The sequence below is a fragment of the Lissotriton helveticus genome, chromosome 9 (genome assembly GCF_964261635.1).
Source record: "Lissotriton helveticus chromosome 9, aLisHel1.1, whole genome shotgun sequence".
NCBI classification, from domain to species: domain Eukaryota; kingdom Metazoa; phylum Chordata; class Amphibia; order Caudata; family Salamandridae; genus Lissotriton; species Lissotriton helveticus.
This window is the reverse complement of record NC_136070.1, coordinates 980,733,398-980,755,794: the sequence shown is the minus strand read 5'-3', so window position 1 is coordinate 980,755,794 and position 22,397 is coordinate 980,733,398. Positions and strand designations below refer to the sequence as shown.

The 22,397-nt window shown below is 44.7% G+C and overlaps 1 protein-coding gene across 1 annotated transcript in view; it reads left to right on the top strand.

Moving 5' to 3' along the window:
* Positions 1–22,397, top strand: part of FANCD2 (FA complementation group D2) — a 909,275-nt gene that overhangs the window by 643,751 nt on the left and 243,127 nt on the right. The window contains exon 36 of the mRNA XM_078661284.1: positions 21,094–21,216. Within this exon, the coding sequence (XP_078517410.1) occupies positions 21,094–21,216 (123 nt within the window). The remainder of the gene's footprint in view (positions 1–21,093; positions 21,217–22,397) is intronic.

Here is a 22,397-nt window from a genome sequence, read left to right as displayed (position 1 = left end):
TGGAAGCACGGGACGGCAGCTGCACACCGAAAAGTAACATGCATAAGTATATATACTAAAATAATTACATTACATTCAATACAGTAGGCGTTACTCGTAGCAGTCGCGAAAGATAAGGGCAAAATGATGTAACAAGAAGGCGTGTACAGGGCGTATACATAGACATGTGATGTAAACGTAACAGAAGTGTCATAAATGGGGCGGAAACATGGAGGGGGCTACCTGAGCAGCTGAGACCTCTAACCTAGTGGTGCGCGCAAACGGGCAATGACGTGTTACCAGGGAGAACTGGGGGCTATGACTTCTGTGCTAGAAGAGGAGACTAAAGTCTGGAGTGTCAGAGCGACATGTACCTAAGGCATATCTAGTATCTGGTGTTTAGAGTACATATTGATAGAATCCAAAAGTTATCAGGGTAAAGGCTACTTGACATTAAGACTGGTGCGTGCATAATTCTACATGTGTTGCGTGTGCTAGGAATATTCTATGAATATTAATACAGTATTTCTCTTACATGGAGACAGTAAGGCTAGACCTTGACGGAAACTATTGATGCGATTCAGTAGCTTAGGAATGCAGAGAAGGAGGGCTGGACTGATAACTAGAAGCATAACATACTCTTGGCAGACTGGCAGGCAGAGCCAGGCCGGGCCGGGCACTGTGAGGCAGGAAGTAAGCGAAGGGTCAGGGATGCAGGTGGGGGCTGTATCGCTCCTCGGAGAGGGTTCAGGAGACAGGAGCTGAATCTGGTGTCCGGGCCCTTTTGAGGCCTAGAAACGGGGACAATTCAATGAATTAACGTGCACACTGTAAAATGTGGCAACATAGGTTTACATAGGCCTAATATTCGTTGTTTTCACAAAGACTGGAAACTGGCATACTAGAGATGGACACAACTATAATTGCGTCTTTAATCGATCATAGGGGGATACATGCATATCGATCATGCACATATAGTATAAGATGGGGAACACGTAGGCACATATAACATGGCAAAATTTACTTTTCCACATTCCCTCCTTGTGCCCTACGTTTCCATCAGGAAACATCAATATTCATGATACCATCTATTATCTCATATAGCATCATTTGCTCGTCTCGAATTGTCTTGGAACGGGATTTAGGACTAGGAATACAAGAGGTAGCACACATGCCGCAAATCGCAGGGCCACATTGTATACAGAGGCAGCAACTGAATATGATCATTACTGCAATACCTAGGAATGACAATACTTTCCATCCCCAGGTAGATATGATACTCCAGAGCCAACCGGACCATGTCCAGGTGCCTGGATTCTGGTGTAACTGATGGGCAATTTTATGAAGTCTGGTTATAGCTGAATAAACAGACGGCGCGTTATTAGGAATGAAAATGCAGCAACTAGATCCGATGACTCTACATGCTCCTCCTCTATCGGCCAGTATGACGTCAAGAACGAGACGATTTTGGAGCACAACAAATCTCATAGCAGATTGCTCTTCGGTTAAGTTACCTAGAGCAGAAGTAGTCTCATTCACTACTGCTTCAAGGGTTCTGGTTAACCTACGTATTAACTTACTATTCTGGATAGGTCCAATAAAGAAAAAGAAACCTCTATTGAAGTCTGTATACTGTTCTAAAGCAGTTTCAGTTTGATTGACAATTGGGGACTCGATCTTCCTTTTATGTCTAATGTGTACTAGATGTGTGTTTCTGTGATAATCAGATGGAGCTAGGAAAACTGGTGGCAGTAGGAAGGCAATGTAACATGTTCCATCCCAATCGAGGGGCAGACGAACATATGCGGTCTGACCACAAACAAAATAAGAATGACGTGAGGCTTTGAAAATAGATTTCCCACTGTCACTATACTCGACCATAGTAGTACAATCACTATGTCCTACATGTGCGGAACCATTCTTTCTGACACATAATTCGCCTTTGACTGGTAGTACTGAAATAGCAGGTAAACCTGGAGTAGTATCGGACTGAACATTCAGGACCATAAAATTCGAGGAATAATTACCTAAATCATATACTTCATTTTCTAGATCTAACCCTGTTCTATGGGAAAGACCTTGCTTGTCTGGGAAACATGTTCTATTAAGAAGGGACATATCATTTGAGGATGACGTTAACATGGACCATGCTCCACATGAACCATTATGTGAGAATGGATAAGGAAAGAGTGGCAGAACTCCTTTCGGTGTCTGGAAAGGGGGGAGTCGACCACACACCCAACAATTAGTGGCATTGCTGGTCTGGTGTGAATAGTGTAACATTCGGATGAATGTATTATTTCGCATGGCAAGACGATAGGATAACTCGTGAGGAGGCAGATCACTAAATGTGTGCTCTACTGTAGTATTAGAAAACATATGTACATGTGAAATTGGAAAACATAAATGTAAAGCATAACTTGTGCAGGTAACCATAAGACTCAAAAATAATAGAAAACATAGAACAATAATACATCTTTTAGAGTTTTGACTAACTCTCTCACTGTGGGGGTCTATCTCATACATGTCAGGAACCTGTCTAACCGTTTCACCCGAGAGGGACTTAGACAATTAAACTGGCTGACTTATTTTACTAGACCGAAGTTTCTCTTTATACTCCTGTTGCGGAGTTTTCTCTAATAGTGGAGGCTTGAGTTCAGAGTCTGTTTTTAGGCAGTCTTTAGGAATAAGGCAGTCCTTAACAAATGTCCTTTCTCGTAATCCATGGAACTTCTTTATATGGCTCAGGTGGACCCACCCCTTCCTGCCTTCAAGTTTTACGGCGGTCCTTGTGGTTAGTAAGATCATGCGGGGCTCCTTCCAACGGGGCTCCAGCGGACTTGAACGATCAAAATTACGCACCAACACCAGGTCGCCTGGAATGACCTCATGCGGTTTCACCTCGGTGTTGTCTGGAAATGCGGCGGCAACCTGTGAACGACAAGAATGTAGGGCAGACATCAAGGAAGCTAGGTAATCTGTCAGCACATTACTGGAAACATCTGTAATACTTAGGGGTCTAGGTGTACCCCACATATTTGGGGGGCGGCCGAATACGACCTCATACGGGGACAGACCTGATCTGGAATGTGCGACCATCTAACAGGGCTTGAATAAGGAGACCATGTTGAATCTTGGTTCCATGAGAAGTCATGAAACCTCTCTCTTGCCAGAGCACTCCGAAGTCGTGTACGACTCCGAATGCATAACGTGAATCTGTGTATATATTTACTCTCTGGTTCTTGGCACGCATGCAGGCTTGGGTCAGAGCGACTAGCTCTGCTGCTTGAGCAGACAGGGTGTCAATACGATGTGTTTCTATAACTTCGGTATCAGTAGTCACTGCATACGCGGCTACTAGTTTTCCCGTACTTGTTCTCATACATGAACCGTCCACATAAAGTGTCAGGTCCGGATTAGGTAATGCAATATCTGTCAAGTCTTGTCTTGGCTTTGTCATGGTGTTAACAACTTCCACACAGTCATGTGTGGCAGGATTTGAAGTAACTGACGGTAACAGTGTAGCTGGATTGAGAATGTTGCAGCGTCTGATTTCTATGTGTGGCTGAAACAATGTCAGTTCATATCCTGTTAAACGTGCAATTGTCAAGTGTTGAGTCTGGGTTCGGTTTAAAAGAACTTCCACGGAGTGTGGAACTTGTACTGTCAGGGAGTGTCCTAACACTATGGAATCACTTTGTCTGATCGCTAGAGCTGTGGCTGCAACTGACTTGAGGCACGCAGGCAGAGCCTGAGCTACTGGATCTAATGTGCTAGAAAAATAAGCACAGGGCTTGTATTGTCCTGCTTGATCTTGTGTGAGAACAGATAATGCAGTACCTTCGCGTTCAGTAACAAAAAGTGTAAAAGGCTTACTATAGTTCGGTGTTGCTAGAACAGGTGCTTTACATAAGGCTTTCTTTAACTCATTAAAAACAAGTGTATGTTCCTGGGTCCAAGGGAGGACAGTCGATACGGCTGCCTCCTGTGTCGTTAACTGTATCAGTGGCTTGGCTAGAAATGCATACTGAGGAATCCATTGTCTGCAGTAAGAAGTGAGGCCAATAAAAGCTTGTACCTCCTTCTGTGTCTTGGGCTGTGAAAGACTCGCTATTAACTGGATACGGTCAGGTGTCAACTGCCTGCCCCACTTGGACAGTAAGTGTCCTAAGTAGACCACTTGCTGGACACAGAATTGTAATTTGGAAGGGGACACCTTGTGCCCCTGGTCGGCCAGAAAATACAGAACCGTAAGTGACGCTCGCTCGCAGTCACGTTCAGAACGGGCTGTGATCAGAAGATCATCGACATACTGGAGCAGGGCAGTGTCAGTTGGCATGTGAATATTGTCTAGTTGTCTTTTAAGTGCTTGACTGTAAATGCTAGGACTTTCTGTGAAACCTTGAGGAGCTCGTGTAAATTTATAGCTCCTTCCATTTAAACAGAATCCGAAAAGGAACTGGCTGTCTGGATGAATGGGGACACTGAAAAATGCGTTCTTGAGATCGATAACTGTGAAAAATGTAGCTTCAGAATCAATTGTTGTCAAAAGGGATGAAATATCTGGGACTACTGGGTACTGGGGAATGATACATTTATTAAGTTCTCGAAGGTCAATCACTAATCGATATACTGGAGGTGCATTTGGATCAGTACGTTTCAGGACTGGAATGATAGGAGAATTACATACATTGGAGTCAGTTTCTACAACCACTCCTTGAGCAATAAGTTCGTCAATAATCTTGGATAAGGCTGCTACAGCCTCAGGTGGCAATCTATACTGTCTGATTCGTGGCAAAACTATACCTTGCTTCAGAGTCACACGATGGGGTGTGATCTGCATACAACCTACATCAGTTGGACCTTGCGCCCATAAATGCTGTGGTACATTCAATAATCTTGGATCAAAATCGCGTAATACATAATGACCTTTAAAGTCTCTAAGGAACAATCGGACCCCTTCTGGGGAGCAGCATATAACTGCTCCTAACTCTTTCAATGTCTTAATGCCTAACAAATTTTCTGGACAAGATTTTGTAAGTAACAAATCAGTAGTTCGGGACAGTGGACCAGCTTCTAGGGTAACTGGTTTCGAAATTTCATTAACAATTGGCTTTCCTGAAAATCCAAGGGAAACATTTCTTGAGCCTGAGAGCGGAGCCCCTGGAACCTCGTCATGACTGATTGTAGTCCTACTTGCCCCTGTATCAATCAAAAACTTTCTGTCTTTCCCTAATACTTGACTGTGTACATAGGGACCCTCTTGATCTACAGGTATCTCGATGAGAGGCAAGCCTACCTCCCTCTCTAGGCTGTTTCATGAATATGGCTGATAATCTGGATACTCGGACTGTGCATACTGGTACATCTGCTGTGTAACATGCTGTGTTGCAGCGATAGGCTGCGGTGCTGTAACTGTCTGTTGTGCATTCTGTGGTGGCTGAGAAGTCTGTGAAACTTGTTCTTGTCTAGGCGGACGTGGTCTTTCTTTAGTCTTACCAGTAGCTATGTTATGTTTCAGAACTGCACACTCGTTTATAAAATGACCTGGCTGTTTACAATAATTGCAGGTCCCTTTAACGGGAGCTGCAAGATGACTGGCTTGATTCGGACCCCTCTTCTGACTGTCTTGTGGAACAGATTGTGCAACTAATACTTTCATTTTCGTGTCTTTCATACGTCTCCTTTCGTGTTCTTGCTCTTCCCTGATTCTGTTCTGGTGATACTGGAGCATTTGTAACATCTGTGACGGAGTATTAGCTTGCCAGGTACTTTCGACTTTCAAAACTCGATTTTTAACTTGTGGACTTGAATTCTCGACTAGTTTGGTAACAAAAAGATGAGGGTACGATTCACTACTTGTTTTCAGACCACTGTTAATAATAAAACATTTTTCAAATCTAGAATAAAAATCACTGGTATCTTCGTCTTGTTTCTGTTTACAGGCTGAGATGGCATCCCAGTCTTCCTTTTTCGTGGCTAGTAATCTTGGCAAAACTTGTATTAATAACTCGGGCAATTCTTTAACTTTATCCCCAAGACCGGTACCTGGTACTCGTGTATTATCTTCAGCTTCTAAAGCTGTCCAATCAATCTTTTTCTCTCCCACCTCCCATTCTTTTTCCTTGAGTTTTTCATATACCCCTGCGGGCAACAGGACCTTTAACATTTTAATGATATCAGGATACGTGTATTCTCCCATACGGAGCATGTCTTTTAATTCTCGATGGAACCCTGCTGGATCTTTGTCGTGACAGGGAATTAACTTTTTCATCTCTAAGAGTTCCATCTTTGTGATAGGGGTGTAAACAAATACTCGTTCTAGATCACCACCCGCTGTCCTAACTGGGTGTACTTCTCGTAACGGATGCTGTCTATCTATGTAAAATGGTTTACTTTCTGGAGGTGAGACATGAACAAAATGCGGATTCAAAAACGTTCGGTATTTGTGGCGCTATTCTAGAATGATACTAATTAAATCAGTGCCTAGACCTTTCCATCTGTACTGGAGTAACTCGTTCAAAACATGATGTAACTGACCTGGATCAGAATGCTGTCCCTCATACAGTGTAATGAGGTGCTGGATCATATACATACCCACCAGTCGCTGTTCGGCTGGGGGCAATTTCAGAAACATTTGTGCCACTATTTCGTCTGGAAAAGTGGTAGAATCAGTAGTCCATCGGACTGCTGATCGGGCTAGTTCTTGTTCATGCATTGTACTAAGCTCACTATAGCCTATTCGTGATTTCAGGATTTTATCTGTAGCCTGGAATACTTGTTCTAGAGAACACTGTTCTGGTGCTCTAGGCGTGAATGTCGGTCGGGAAGTCTAGTTCTACCTACATACGCTATTCTGGAGGGATTCTCGTCGTCTACCTCTTCAGTAGAAGAGTTGTCTTCTTTCTCGGTAACCTGTGCTGCTTCTCGTTTCTCGTGTATCTTTATTATTTCCCTACGAATTTTCTTGTACATACTCTCTATACAGCTCTGTGTCTTGTGTCTTCCCTCGGCTATGTGGTCACTCCACTTGGTCAGGACTTTCATTTCTTCCGGATCTTTATCTGGATAGTCTTGTTCCCTTATTAAACAATTAATTAGAAACTTTAAAAGCATGAGCTGAATCTCGACTTTTCTTTGGACCATGGCGTCGCCAATACTTTCTGGATCTACTCCTGTACGGATAAAACGATATATTCTGTCTAGATAACCTTTCATATTCGGTAGGGTGTCCAAATATTCGGTCACGCGTCTTACACGCAATGAATATATGACCATATTATCATCGCCTGAAACTGAAACTGGATCATAACGGCATTCGGTAAGTGCTCGCTTGATATCTGCAAATGTCTGAATTTTTGGCGAACGCTGTAACGCTCGTTCATGTAACTCAAGTATCGTCATACGTCTGTGTTGAGGCGGGGTTCCAGGAGGACTTCCCCCCGTGGCCCCTAGACTAGAATCGTTGACGGGTATTGTACGTGCTGGCAGAGTGACTGATGTAGCGGGTACATGTACTGTAGGCTGGACCGGGGGTACCGTGACAGGTGCTGTAACGGGTGCCCCGGTGGCTGGAGGAACAGGAATTACATTATTTACAGGAGCTGGCGGAACAGGATTTGCATATTCTGGGACTGTGTCGTCCAAATAGGACGAGAGAAAAATATCAGCTGCGGTCGGTTTGTGACGTAGCTTAATCGGAACTAATGGCGGCGGAAAATTACATGGTGCTTCCGGGGTTGCTTTTGGCAAGCCCTCGGCAAGAAGAGGATACATACCCTTAATAAGGGCATTTCTCTGTCTGTCTGACTGTTCTGCTTTAACTCGCTCACCTACTTCGATTAATTCCCTTTCTTGGGCTTTTTCTGAGGATTCCCTACTTAATTCTGTTTTTCTGATTTCTTTTTCTGTTCTTCTATGGGATTCTTTGCGCCATAACTCGATGGCATCTTTCTGAGACTGTCTGGCTTTCTTTTTCCATAATGCTTCTTCTACTCGCATGATGCACTCGGCATCCCATGTGCCTGATACAGGCCATCTATATTTCTCTTCGAGATCTTTGGTGTAATCAGACCATAAGTCTAGATATAATATGGCGTCTAAGCCATGCTTGTGATACATAAAATGTCCTGGACTGTCCCTAGGAGGGACAGGGACTGCTTCTTCAAGCAGTCCTTTTCTGGTTTTTAACTGACGTAATTTGGAAAACAGAGGCATGCTTAGACTTGAATCTGAACACACTACAATACACGATAAACACAGTGATGACTAGAAAAACAAATCACTCATACCACGACATTGAAAACACATTAAATAACATTTAAAATAACAGTTCGGACAGAATATTACCTGGTATACTGAGAACAGAACACATGAATTTCTCGAGAACAAGACTTACTAGAATGACTAGATGTACTGCTAAAACAGCACGAAACTTACCGGTCCCATAAAGAGACACGTCTGGACCCGCATCCACCTAGGTGGACACTTCGTGTTGGATCTGCGTACCCAAACCCACGGACCAGAGACAAATTAATTGACCCTGTCTAGATACTACCCCAGCAACGGTACTCACCGGGCAGCAAGAACGGAAGGCCTCGGACTGGACTGGACTGCTACGACGACAGACTACGAACTTCGGACTTCAGTTACAGGTGGGCCTCCGGATACCTCGGACCCTGGACTCTCGGCTTGGGCTCTGGTCGGGACTCGCCGCGTTCCACACCGCCTCGTCTGGATGCTGGACCGCAACCTCCGTCTCCTCCGTGGGCCTGAGGGATACTTGAAGCAGAAATATCTGCCGGTGCGCAGTAGAGTTCCGTCACGGCTGCAGAGGGTCAGGGGGCCTGCGTGGCTTCGCCGGCGCGTGGGGAAAGGGCAAGTCCCTGTTCGGGCGCCATTATGTGGTAAATAAATAATTAATTACCGGTTCTATTTTTCAGGATACTCATATAAACAGATAGCTCAATAAATAAGAGTCAGGATTCGATGTATCTTGAGTCTTCAGGCTTTAATCAGGCATAAGGGAAAGGACAGAACAGCCTGGAAGCACGGGACGGCAGCTGCACACCGAAAAGTAACATGCATAAGTATATATACTAAAATAATTACATTACATTCAATACAGTAGGCGTTACTCGTAGCAGTCGCGAAAGATAAGGGCAAAATGATGTAACAAGAAGGCGTGTACAGGGCGTATACATAGACATGTGATGTAAACGTAACAGAAGTGTCATAAATGGGGCGGAAACATGGAGGGGGCTACCTGAGCAGCTGAGACCTCTAACCTAGTGGTGCGCGCAAACGGGCAATGACGTGTTACCAGGGAGAACTGGGGGCTATGACTTCTGTGCTAGAAGAGGAGACTAAAGTCTGGAGTGTCAGAGCGACATGTACCTAAGGCATATCTAGTATCTGGTGTTTAGAGTACATATTGATAGAATCCAAAAGTTATCAGGGTAAAGGCTACTTGACATTAAGACTGGTGCGTGCATAATTCTACATGTGTTGCGTGTGCTAGGAATATTCTATGAATATTAATACAGTATTTCTCTTACATGGAGACAGTAAGGCTAGACCATGACGGAAACTATTGATGCGATTCAGTAGCTTAGGAATGCAGAGAAGGAGGGCTGGACTGATAACTAGAAGCATAACATACTCTTGGCAGACTGGCAGGCAGAGCCAGGCCGGGCCGGGCACTGTGAGGCAGGAAGTAAGCGAAGGGTCAGGGATGCAGGTGGGGGCTGTATCGCTCCTCGGAGAGGGTTCAGGAGACAGGAGCTGAATCTGGTGTCCGGGCCCTTTTGAGGCCTAGAAACGGGGACAATTCAATGAATTAACGTGCACACTGTAAAATGTGGCAACATAGGTTTACATAGGCCTAATATTCGTTGTTTTCACAAAGACTGGAAACTGGCATACTAGAGATGGACACAACTATAATTGCGTCTTTAATCGATCATAGGGGGATACATGCATATCGATCATGCACATATAGTATAAGATGGGGAACACGTAGGCACATATAACATGGCAAAATTTACTTTTCCACACCTGAGTACCTTTCACATCCCACCAGAAGTAGTCGATGTAATCTTATTTGTTTGTTGCCCCTCTCCCAAGACAGTCTTCTCAGGAAATTGGAATACTTTTTTCGCCTGGTGTGCAAAGTGTGATGTACGTACATATATGTTTTCCTTGTGGCCATAACCTCTGCGATTCATGTGAGTAAGTTGCAAGGGCTGGGAGCCCAGCTGCTGTACACATGCTTCTTTCCGGACAAGTTTGTCCTCTGGACCAAAGCAAATTTCCTTCAAAATATGGTGTTCTGAGGCAATCCATTACCTACCCTTACTGCCTTTTATTTTGCACTCACACCAACAAGGATGAGGAGAGGCTACACCAACATGACCCTAAAAAGACAATTAGTGTTTTATTTGCTCAGCACCAAAGAGATCAGGTCTGGACTTTATCTAGATGTATCATTCTTTGCATTAAGATATGCTATACCGTTGCCACAATTAAATCCAGCCTCGCCCCAATTTGCAACAGTTATATGTCTATCAAACATTAATCTAGTCTCACATATTTCCAGTGTCTCACTAAGAAGTGTACTCTGTTGCTAATGGGTGGCAATATTGCCACAAGCCCATTAACCCCAGTTCCTCAAGGCGTTTTTTGATCATGCTTCCCCTCATATTGTTGCTGTGATCTGTCTTACAGGAAGTTCATCACCTTGTTGAAATCTGGCCCCATCAGGCTGGCAAACTCCATGACACATTAAGGATCACAAGGGATCAAGAAAACCTGGGGGTACTGATCCCTCCGAATTGCTATATGTCACAAAATACGCCCGGCTATATGTGAAAAAGGAGAAAGAGTAGGAAGAGTCTAAATATTGTGTAATGTCAGAAGAGAAAGGGGGGTACAAATCTCATCAGTACGAGAACCCTCACTCACCGTTAGGTGACATGCTTCATCATATGGTTCCCTCCTCACACCGAGGTGTGGGCTACGACTCCATAAGGGGAGGAGGTGAAGTGTTTTCTCAAGATGAGCGTTAGAAAAGGTGAATGAGGGCAGAGTGCAAAAAGCGTAGTGACTTAAAATTGTCTCTATGGGTCCACTAAATCTTTATTGGGTGGCCTCAAGGACAACGTTATAAAAGAGAGGACTAGGGAACAAACCAATATATCCCTAATGTAGGTCAACATGTTTCTGCCATAAATTGGTCCCCCAATAAAGATTGGAAAATGGGTGGTAGTGTTGGACCTGCAGGATGCCTCTTTTCATATCCCCGTTCTGCAGGCCCTTCGGTGTTAATTCTGGTTCGCAGAGGGCCAGGAACATATATAGTTCACTATGCTCCCCTTTGGTCTTACCAGTACCATTCAGGTGTTCTGGAAGGTGATGGCGGTGGTTGCAGCATGTCTGTGTAGGTCGGTAGTACCGATCTTCCCCTACTTTTACAACTGGCTGCTGAAGGCAGCCGTTACCCACCTCCAGACTACGGAGAGCCTCTTGCCCTTGTTGGGAATCACTATCAACATGCCAAAGTCACGCCTGACTCCTTAGATGCTACCTTTCATCTGAGCCAATATGGATACTTGGCAGTTCTTCGCCTGTCCTCTTGATTAGCAGGTCCAGGGTATTCTGGTTATGATCCTGATGTTTCAGCCTCAATCCTGGATTTCTGTGATTAACTCTTGAAGTTTCTGGGTCTGATGGCCTCCTGCATCGTGCTGGTAAAGCATGCCAGACGGCATATGCAGGTTCTACAGTGGAATATGAAGACTCAGTGGGCACAGCAGCAGAAGAACCTCTCTGACCTGGTCCAGATTTTGAAGGAGACTGCAAAGGATCTGCAGTACTGGTTGCTGAACCGAGATTGGGTCAATGACTGACCCCTCTTCCTTTCCCACCCAGAGCTGAAAGTGGTGAATTATGCATCGCTTCTGGGCTGGGACTGCCACTTGGGAGAGGTGGAGATCAGAGGCAACTTGGCTCCAACAACAATCTTCTTGACCTGACTGCGATTCACCTTGCATTGAAAGCTTTCCTGCTCTCCATCAAAACAAAGTTGGTCTAGGTGTTCACAGACAACACTACAGCCATGAGGTTCTGCAACAAGCAAAGAGGAGTGGGGTCATGGACCCTATGCCAGCAGGCTCTGCGCCTCTGGACATGACTGGAATGTCAGGACATTTTCCTGGTCATGCAGCAACTGGCGAACAAACTCAGCCATCAAAGCCTCGCAGACCATTAATGGTGTCTGCATCCAGAGGTGGCTCATAGTCTCTTTCAAGACTGAGGAGAACATTGGCTAGATCTCTCCACCACCACAGAGAGCGCACAATGTCAGTACTTCTGCATGCTGGAGTTTCCAAAGTGGCTCTGGATCTGAGATGCATTCTGACTAGACTGGAGTTCTCCTATACGCCTTCCCATTGATACCTCTTCTCCACCAAGTTCTGAAAAAGATCAGACCGTCTGGGCCCAAGTCATCCTAGTGGCTCCGGATTGGGTGATGAGAGTATGGTATCCAGAGTTTCTGGGCATGAGCATTTGTCTTACGATCAGGCTGCTCTTCCACGACGATCTTCTGTCTCAACAACAGGGGAGGGTACTGCACCGAACCTGTGCACTCTCCACCTTCATTTTTGGAGATTGAGCGGCTACAGTTGAAGTTCTACGACCTTTTTCCCAAACTCTGCGAGGTCATCTGGCAGCCAGGCATCCATCATCATAAAAAAGTATACGCCTGCTGTTGAGTTAAGTTTGTGGCTTTGTGCTCTGAGAAACACATTGACCGGCTTTCTGCGCCCTTTTCTGAATTGGTGGTATTTGCTTTGTCCTTAGCCTGACAAGGCCTTCCTCTGGGCTCAGTTAAGGGGTATTTTTCGGCCATTTCAGCTTTTTTGCGGTTGCAGAAGCAACCCTCCCTGTATAAGTCACCTGTTGTTGCATGTTTTATGAAAGGTCTTCAGCACGTTTCCTCCCAAATCTGTTATGCCGCAATGGGACCTTAATTTAGTTTTAACCAATTTGAGGTGTTCCCCTTTTAACCTAGAATTTGGAGAAAGAGGAGATTCCACTTGCAGGTGGAGGTGTGCACATTTATGCATAGACCGTATGGTCTTTATCCCATACTCATCCACTCACTGATAAATCCATCAATGTTTTATCTTGATTTCAAATAAGAATTTATTCAATTCAATGTTTTCAATCTTCAAAATTGTATATTCATCATCATCAATGGCGATTTTAAACTTATACATTCAGCATCTACCCAATGCATTTTGGGTCCAAAGCGACCCTTCTTCGGGGGTCTGTGTAGAAAAAACAAGGAATTTGGTGAGCCTCTCAGCTTCTATTCACACATCTATCATAACAATAGCAATGTTCACATCACAACACTATTCCGTTAAATTCAATAAATTCAAACTGCACTGACCAACTCGATAACTAAAAATTACATGCTTACATCCAGTTCCCACATGGCTGACAACGGGTTTAAGACTTTTCAGTGATGTCCCCACAGTTTAAACGGTTTGTTAAGCATCAACTCGTGCTCTAGTTTTAACCGATACTCCATAAACAAACATAACCACATGAAACAAAACAAATCGGATCGAGTTCCCAAGTACGCATAAACTTCATTAATGCGAGTCCTCTTGATGTAAAATTACCCCATGAGTATTACGCAAAGGAGACATGCTCAAAAATCAAACGTTAGTGGTACAAACTTACAGCAGAATGTAAAGTCTGTCGCGCCGCGATCTTCCCGTCAATCAGAATGTCGCTGACATTCTGGAGCTGGCTCTAGTGGGTTATAAGCGATTTCATTGGCTAGAAACGCGGTCACGTGACCGTTGTTGTATATCTTTCAAGCTATTCTGTACAATGTAAATTGATAGACTCTATGGTGATATATGGGTACTATCGATCAGTCGTACACCATTCTAAATAGTGTACAGTCATTTCCAAACAAATGTTGTGAATATTAATAAATACGGGGAAAAAAATCACAAATAAATATGCAACAAAATCACATCTGAACAAGCTATATCTGAAAAAAACTATCCCTTACATATCTAATAAAATTAACGAACAATAGTGGGTGCAAAAAAGTTTTTTTTGACAAGTTCATCGGCCATTTTGGAATGGGATCATTCTGTACATCAATGTTAGCAAGAAACCAGTGAAAACTTTCCTAAGTCATATTCATAGAAAACGGGATAGTTGGGAACTCGATCCAATTTGTTTTGTTTCATGTGGTTATGTTTGTTTATGGAGTATCGATTAAAACTCGAGCACGAGTTGATGCTTAACAAACCGATTAAACTGTGGGGACATCACTGAAAAGTCTTAAAACCGTTGTCAGCTATGTGGGAGCTGGATATAAGCATGTAATTTTTAGTTATCGAGTTGGTCAGTGCAGTTTGAATTTATTGAATTTAACGGAATAGTGTTGTGATGTGAACATTGCTATTGTTATGATAGATGTGTGAATAGAAGCTGAGAGGCTCACCAAATTCCTTGTTTTTTCTACATAGACCCCCGAAGAAGGGTCGCTTTGGACCCGAAATGCATTGGGTAGATGCTGAATGTATAAGTTTAAAATCGCCATTGATGAAGGTGAATATACAATTTTGAAGATTGAAAACATTGAATTGAATAAATTCTTATTTGAAATCAAGATAAAACATTGATGGATTTATCAGTGAGTGGATGAGTATGGGATAAAGACCATACGGTCTATGCATAAATGTGCACACCTCCACCTGCAAGTGGAATCTCCTCTTTCTCCAAATTCTAGTTAGTTATAGTGTTCTTTGACAAAACACTTTGGAGGGAGTCGCACAACAAGAAAAAGTGAACAGAAGTATATAAGTATAAAATTGGAGTGCTAGATGGACATTTATCTGACCCCTTTTAACCTATGCACAGCTGCCTTCTAAGAATTCTGAGGCTCAAGGCAGTCTTCTATTCTTCTATGTGGTCATCACATTGGCCTGGAGGGTCAGAAAGCTACAGGCTCTTTCTGTTCACCCTCCATACACCCTTCTTTTCCCAGACAAACTGGTTCTCCAGACTCGTGCTACCATTCTGCTGAAGGTGGTGACACCTTTCCACATTGGCCAAAACATAACGCTGCCAACGTTCTTTGCTCTGCCTCAACCCTCTTAGGAGGAACAGAGACTCTACCGTCTGGGCCCTTAAATGGCACTGTCATTTTATATTGATAGCACCAAAGAGTACCGGGTGGATGATCAGCTTTTGGTAGGGTTCACTGGAATGAAGGGGAAAGCAGTGCAAAAACCTATAATCTCCAGGTGGATTATCCTCTGCATCAAGATCTGCTACTCATTAGCCAAGAAGCAACCCATTTTGGGCTTGCAGCCTCATTCCACCAGAGCCAAATCAGCATCTGCTGCGTTAGCTCGTGAAGTTGCTGTCCTAGACATCTGTCAGGCTGCGACGTGGGTATCATTCGCACAACTTGACTGTTGTGACAGGCATGGTGCCCATTCGGTCTCCCAGGACTTTTTGGTCTGAGCCAGTTCGCAGGCCCATTCATGGGTAGGTATTGCTTTGGTATCTATTGTAAGGGAAGGAGTCTCTGGCTAGAAGTCTTGATCAGATAAACAATTTACTTACCTTGGGAAATGCCTTAGCTGGTAGAGAGACTATCTCACTACTGATTCCTTTCTGACCCTCCTATCCTCCCCATTCTGCAAACTGAACTGTTCCACCTAAAAAGGTCCTTGTAGGCCCTTAAAATCTGCGCATTTGTCAACAAACTATCTGACGCGCTCCATGTATCCAGGGCTGAAATAGTCCAGAGAGAAACTGTCAGGCCGCTGGGGTGGCCCCTATATAGGCACCATGTATGTCACATCCGGCACGGATGACCCAGAGCCATTCAACACCACCTACTGGCGTGCAGAGGTGCTGCTCAAGATTTTCCAGATCTAGCCTGACACCTGGGGAATATTCTACGGTAAGGAATCTGCAGCTAGAGTCTCTACCAGATAAGGAGTTACTGAAGGTAAGTAGCTTGTTCTGTTAGACCCCTGTGGTGTCCCCAGTCAGATGTGCAGAAATCTGCCCATGCTGGGCAAGAGTTCCAGAATCAGCAGTCTACCATACCTTTTCGTTGTCCTTGCAGTACTTCTGTGTTTAACCATTCTAATATGGCCTGACTTGTGATGGCATCTTTGAATCTATTTTATTATGTTATCAGAAATCCCATTTAAAGATATATAGTCCTCTTTGAATGGCTTTTTTAAAGTGTGGGAAACCCCATACAAAGATAGGGAATGTTGATGCACATATATCAGAGGTGGCCGTGCTTGAATGGAGCTATTTATATACTTTAGCGAAAGCCATTCAAAGATGGCTATCATGGATGTGCTTCCATCTATGACAATCTTTTTGAATCTATGTGTTAGATTTTAACAAATTATTTTCAAAGATGGCCACACAGATGCACAATCAATCAATCAATTCATTTGTAAAGCGCACTATATACCCGCAAGGGTCTCAAGGCGCTGAGGGGTGGGGTGCTGCTACTGTTCGAAGAGCCAGGTCTTGAGGATTCTTCTGAAGGTGTGCAGGTCATGGGTCTGCCGCAGGTGGGTCTGGAGGGTGTTCCAGGTCTTGGCGGGAAGGAAGGATCTTCCGCCGGCGGTCGTTCATTGAATGCGTGGGACTGCGGCGAGGGCGAGGCTGGCAGAGCGCAGCTGGTGGGTGGGGGTGTAGAAGCTGAGTCGGTCGTTGAGGTATGCTGGTCCGGTGTTGTGGAGGGCTTTGTGTGCGTGGGTGAGTAGCTTGAAGTTGACTCTTTTTGACGGGGAGCCATGCGTTGTAGTCGTCGCAGGTGATTGGCCGGGATTCCTGCGTAGAGTGCATTGTTGTAGTCCAGTCTGCTGCTGACAAAGGCCTGGGTGACCGTTCTTCTTATTTCGGTCGGGATCCACTTGCAGATCCTGCGGAGCATGCGGAGGTGTTGAAGCAGGAGGAGGAAACGGTGTTGACCTGCTTTGACATGGAGAGGGAGGAGTCGAGGATGATACCCAAGTTGCGTGCGTGGTCAGTGGATGTCGGTGCTGTTCCCAGCGTGGTCAGCCACCAGGAGTCGTCCCAGGCTGAGGGGGTGGAGCCAAGGATGAGGACCTCCGTCTTGTCCGAGTTCAGCTTCAGTCGGCTGTTCCTCATCCATTCTGCGACGGCCTTCTTTCCTTCGTGGAGGTTGGTTTTTGGCGGTGTGCGGGTCCTTGGTGGGGGAGAGGATCACCTGGATGTCGTTGGCGTAGGAGATGATGTTGAGATGGTGCTGGTGGGCGACGGGGGCGAGGGGAGGCCATGTAGACGTTGAACAGCGTCGGGCTGAGGGATGAGCCCAGGGGTACGCCGCAGAAGATGTCGGTGGCTTCGGAGCGGAAGGGGGGGAGGCGGACGCTCTATGCTCTCCCGGAGAGGAAGGATGTGGTCCAGTCTAGGGCTTTCTCTTGTATTACGGCCTCTTGGAGACGTGTCTTTAGTGTGCGGTGGCAGACCGTGTCAAAGGCGGCTGACAGGTCCAGGAGGATGAGGGCAGATGTCTCACCGTTGTCTGGTTGCATCCTGATGTCGTCTGTGGCGGCGATGAGGGCTGTCTCGGTACTATGGTTTCTTCGGAACCCAGACTGGGAGGGGTCCAGGATGTTGGTGTCTTCGAGGTATTGGGTCAGTTGCGTGTTGACGACTTTCTCGATGACCTTCGCCGGGAATGGGAGTAGGGAGATGGGCCGGAAGTTCTTGAGGTCCATGGGGTCCGCCTTGGGCTTCTTGAGGAGAGCGTTGATCTCGGCGTGCTTCCAGCTTTCCGGGAATGTGGCTGTCTCGAGGGAGCAGTTGATTACTTTCCGGAGTTGGGGTGCGATTATAGCGTCTGCTTTGTTGAATATGTGGTGTGGGCAGGGGTCTGATGGTGATCCTGAGTGGATGGCGTTCATGGTCTTGCGAATTTCGTCGTTATTGACGTTGGTCCAGGTGGTCCGGTGGTTGGTGCAGGTGGTGATCGCTGGGTGGGTGGTGTCTTGCGTTGTAGGTAGGATCGTGGTGTTGAATCTGTCATGGATGTTAGCAATCTTGCGGTCGAAGAAGGGGGCCAGTGAGTCGCACAGTTCTTGTGAGGGCGGGATGTCATATGGGATGGCGCTGGGGTTGGAGAGTTCCTTGACAATGCTGATTTGCTATCGTGTGCGTTGTTGTCCAAGCGGGCTCTGAAGGACGATCTCTTGGCTGATCTGATGAGGTGGTGATGTCTGCAGGTAGCATCCTTGTGGGCTGTGTAGCTGTCCGATGTTCGTTCGTGGATCCACTTCTCCAATTTCCGGCATGTTAGTTTGGATGTCTGGAGTTCTTCGCATTTTAGTTGGTGAACTGGGGAAAAAAAACTGGAATTTGCAAAGCCAGTAGGTTTAACGAGTAAGTCCTGTTGGCTTCACCAATGATTGTTTTTCCCCCATCTAAATCACCCATTGCGTTTAGGGCTAACATTTTTAGTATGTGTAGTTCCCAAATTGACCCTGTACACTCTACTTTGTGGAAGAAGCAGGAGCCCACACCCACTGTGCAGTAGTATTTAAATGGACATTGATAACCTGATGTACCAAGAGTTGGCTACATGGAGTCGAGAGTACTTTCTTTCACTGCCCTGGCACAAGACTCGGTTACATTTGCAGGCTCTATTCTCTGCCAGACTGAAAGAAAACTTACCAAGCACTTCCAGATCAGAGAAAGCAGCAGAGCCAGTGGAGGCCTGAGTTCTTTCTTTTCAAGCTGCAAGGGGCGAGTAGAATACATTGGATCTACAGGGGAAAATCAAGTGTTCTCCATTCATAACTACTGAATAATTTGTAAAGTACTCAATAAATCCAGTGCCTTTGTGGTGATGTCCAATCATCATATGAAGCAGACATATTTTTAAAGTTTATTTATTTAAAAGCTGGTTAAGAATACCCATTCTGAATGAATCTATCATATAATGTGGTTCATTCAAAGGTCTTGTGCTCACTCTCATCAGATCACCAGAGAATCAGAGTGAAATTGGGTCTTTATTATTACATAAATTGCCCAATACAAGGTTGTTGGTAATCCATTCAGTGGTGTATAAGATCTATTACCATCCATAGAAGGCACCATCGTAATACTTCTAAATGTCGTGGTACTTCTCTGAACTTGTTTTCCTTTTCTTGGATTGACCTGAACATTGCACAGTCAGCAAGTTATTTCTGTTTCCCCTAAAGAACTGTTCTTTGTGCAATGTTAAACATGTTAAAGTTCACAAATACTCTTTTTCATGATTTGAAGTATGTTAACACCTCAATGAAGAGGGCAGTGGATATGTTGTGCAGACATTTCAGCACTGAGTGGAAAAAAGATTTATTTAGATAATTTACCTTATTGCTCTATTAATCTATACAATTGCCTTCCCAATGGCCTGGGCACAACAAATTGTAATGGTACAATTTGTTGTGGCCAGATGCAGACCCATCGCTACTTCAATCAATGAAATGGCTACTCAGTCTAAAGCAATCTCAACAGGGATGTAAATTGAAGTCCTTTACAATTCCCCTAACCACTGCACCCTGTTTTTGGAACAATTGCTGTAGTTTTCCTGGATTTTGAGAGGCTTAAATGAATGATTACAGGTTGCAAGCTGCAGCAAAGGTGGGGATCAACTACAGTTCTCTACCCTTTAACTGTAGTCCTCTTTAGCTTCATGTTGAACTGTGCTTTCTTTATCTTCTTAAAAGTACAATTGAGATATTCCAGTTACATTCAAGAGCATATTCTGGCAAAGTGTAGAGTAGATGACCTATGTTTCCTCTTGATCATGGATCAGACGTGTGGCTCTTTAGTTTCCAGACAAATATTTTGGGTAAATACTTTGCTGGAGTTAAGTCTTGCATTCCAGATTCTGCTATTTTTGAAGGCTATGGATTTCAAAGATGGCTACTACAACAATTATCTTTCTGTATATCTCTATAATTCATTTCAGATACAGAATTACCCTTGCTTTCTCTTTAAGAAAGTCTTAGATCATTAAAAATGCCTTTACTGAGCCAATAGTGATATCATTCCGATGAACTGACACAAAAGCGCAATATGCCAGCCTACATCATAGGGCTGGTTGCTTTGGTGGTTTCAGTCAGAAAATGCACCGAGCTTCTAGGTGATCAGAACATTTTTATTTTGTTTGACCACTTTCATACATTTTTCGGTGTATATGTAAAGAAAATTTAAACTTTCATGAGAAATGTTTTTCTAGACCGCAGCTTGTCATAATCCCTGCTCTTTTCTTTATACCATAGAACGTTCCTCCTTGTGTATTATTAACAAACTGAGTAATAGAATTTAGCTTCAAGAAAGTATGCCTTTGTATTAATAAATGTATTCATCGCTCTATAGATTTAACAGTAGCCAGCATCTTGCATGAATAATGATATTTTAGTCTGATCAATTTTTGTTGTCAAACTATTAAGTATATACTCTCCCTTCTGAAGTGCCATCCTTTGGATGAGTCGTTTTTCTATTCACTCCTTTATTCTCTGTAGTTTCTCTACCAAATAAAGGAATCCTTGTCATCCAAACGTATGGTAGACACAAAACTTTCTTTAGGCCAGCATCAGTGCTTATGTTGAAAACTACCCTTAGGTTTCTTAGTTATGTCCACCTTGAGCTACACACATTGAAAATGTTCCACGCCCAGTAGGCACCATACATTTTGTTAGCACAAGTGGAGTACTCAAGATTTTGATTTAGTAATATCTGATTTAAATTACTTAACCATTGTATATATTAGCTGGTGTTAGTAATGGAGTACAGTAGGAGAGGCTTATGCCACTTAGTATTGTGTTGATTGTGGTATAGAGTTTTGATTGGCTTCAAAAGTTTTCCAAAATGTGTAATTATCTATCAACTCCTGATGCCAAGTAAGATTCAGTATCAAAAACAAAGTGTAAAAGCGATGTGTTTCTTATTAGTCTAATTTTCATTGTATAATTCCATGAGAGAATATTGTTTGTTGTGTTTTAGTAATGATCTAATGTTTGATTCCAGCATCTATTTCGAGAATACAAATGATGTTTTAAAAGCAATAGAAGAGATCTCTGGAGTAGGTGTACCAGAACTTGTCAACTCTGCTAAAGATGGACATTCTTCTAAATATCCAACCATGACAAGGTAATATAGGAAACTAATAAGACATTCTTTTCTTGAGTTAATGACAAATTAAACTAGATCTTACAATTTTTTCTCAAATGTTTTTCTGTCCTCAGTATTTGAGAACCATATTGCCAGTGTCAGTGAACGTCGCTGAAATCAATCCTAAAACTACTAGACTGTTTGTAAAGTGTATGGTGTAAAAAATGACAGACATGACGTCAGCGAAGCCATATATGCCCCTCCCGGCGCGCTGACGTCAGTTTTCTTCTTTTCCGCATCCGAGAACGGATCCTGGAAAACCAGCAGTTCCTTGGCCTGGTTTTTGGGCTTTCTCGACACTGTCTGTGTCGTGGAAACAGTATGCAATGCCTTCCGGCTTTAAGGCTTGTGAAGACTGTGCGCGTCAGATGTCTGGCACTGACCCGCACCTCATTTGTATGTGGTGCCTCTGTGTGCACCATAACTCCAAGGACTGTGGCGCCGGTCAGAGGATGAAACCAAAGTCCTTGAGGGAGCGTCGCATGAAGTTGCTGGCTGCACGGGTGTCTGGTCCGGCTCCCTCCCGCCGCTCTTCTTCTCGGGATCGGTTTAATTCTTGAGGTACCTCCCGCGACTGCTGAGCGACAACAGGTAAGCGTAATGCGTCGCTTACGGAGATCTTCATACACTGCCCGTGTCGCTGCCACCCATTCCTCTCGTACTACGCCGGGTGAGGGCGCACAGCAGCCTCATTCTCTGTACCCGCCCTTTCTGGATGTTGGGGCAACGCATGCCCAAATGGAGGCTTATTCAAAGGCACTCCAGGCTTGTTTTGAGTCGCCCTCTCTCCCTGGTGCGCCTTGGGGTCCCACAGAGGTAGCCGGCACTCATGCCTGGTCTTAGTCTGCCGACTTTTCCCCGGCACGGCTGTGTGCGTTGAGTCAGATTCCGGAACCGACGCGACGCCACCGAGCCAGGGCCCAGAGCACAGCTCATCCGACAGTCAGCGCATAGCCCTGTGCGGCTTCCTGCGCGACGTCGGAGGCACAACGCCCGGTTCGACACTGGGTATTACACCAGGCTCGGCGCTGATTCTGGCACCTCGTGCTCCCTCCAGGCAGGTTGCAGTGGGCTCGGCATCGGTCGGCGCCCACGTCAAGTCCTCTGTGGACGTTGTCGACGTCCAGGCAACTCCGCTGCGGCGTCGAGTCTGCTTATCT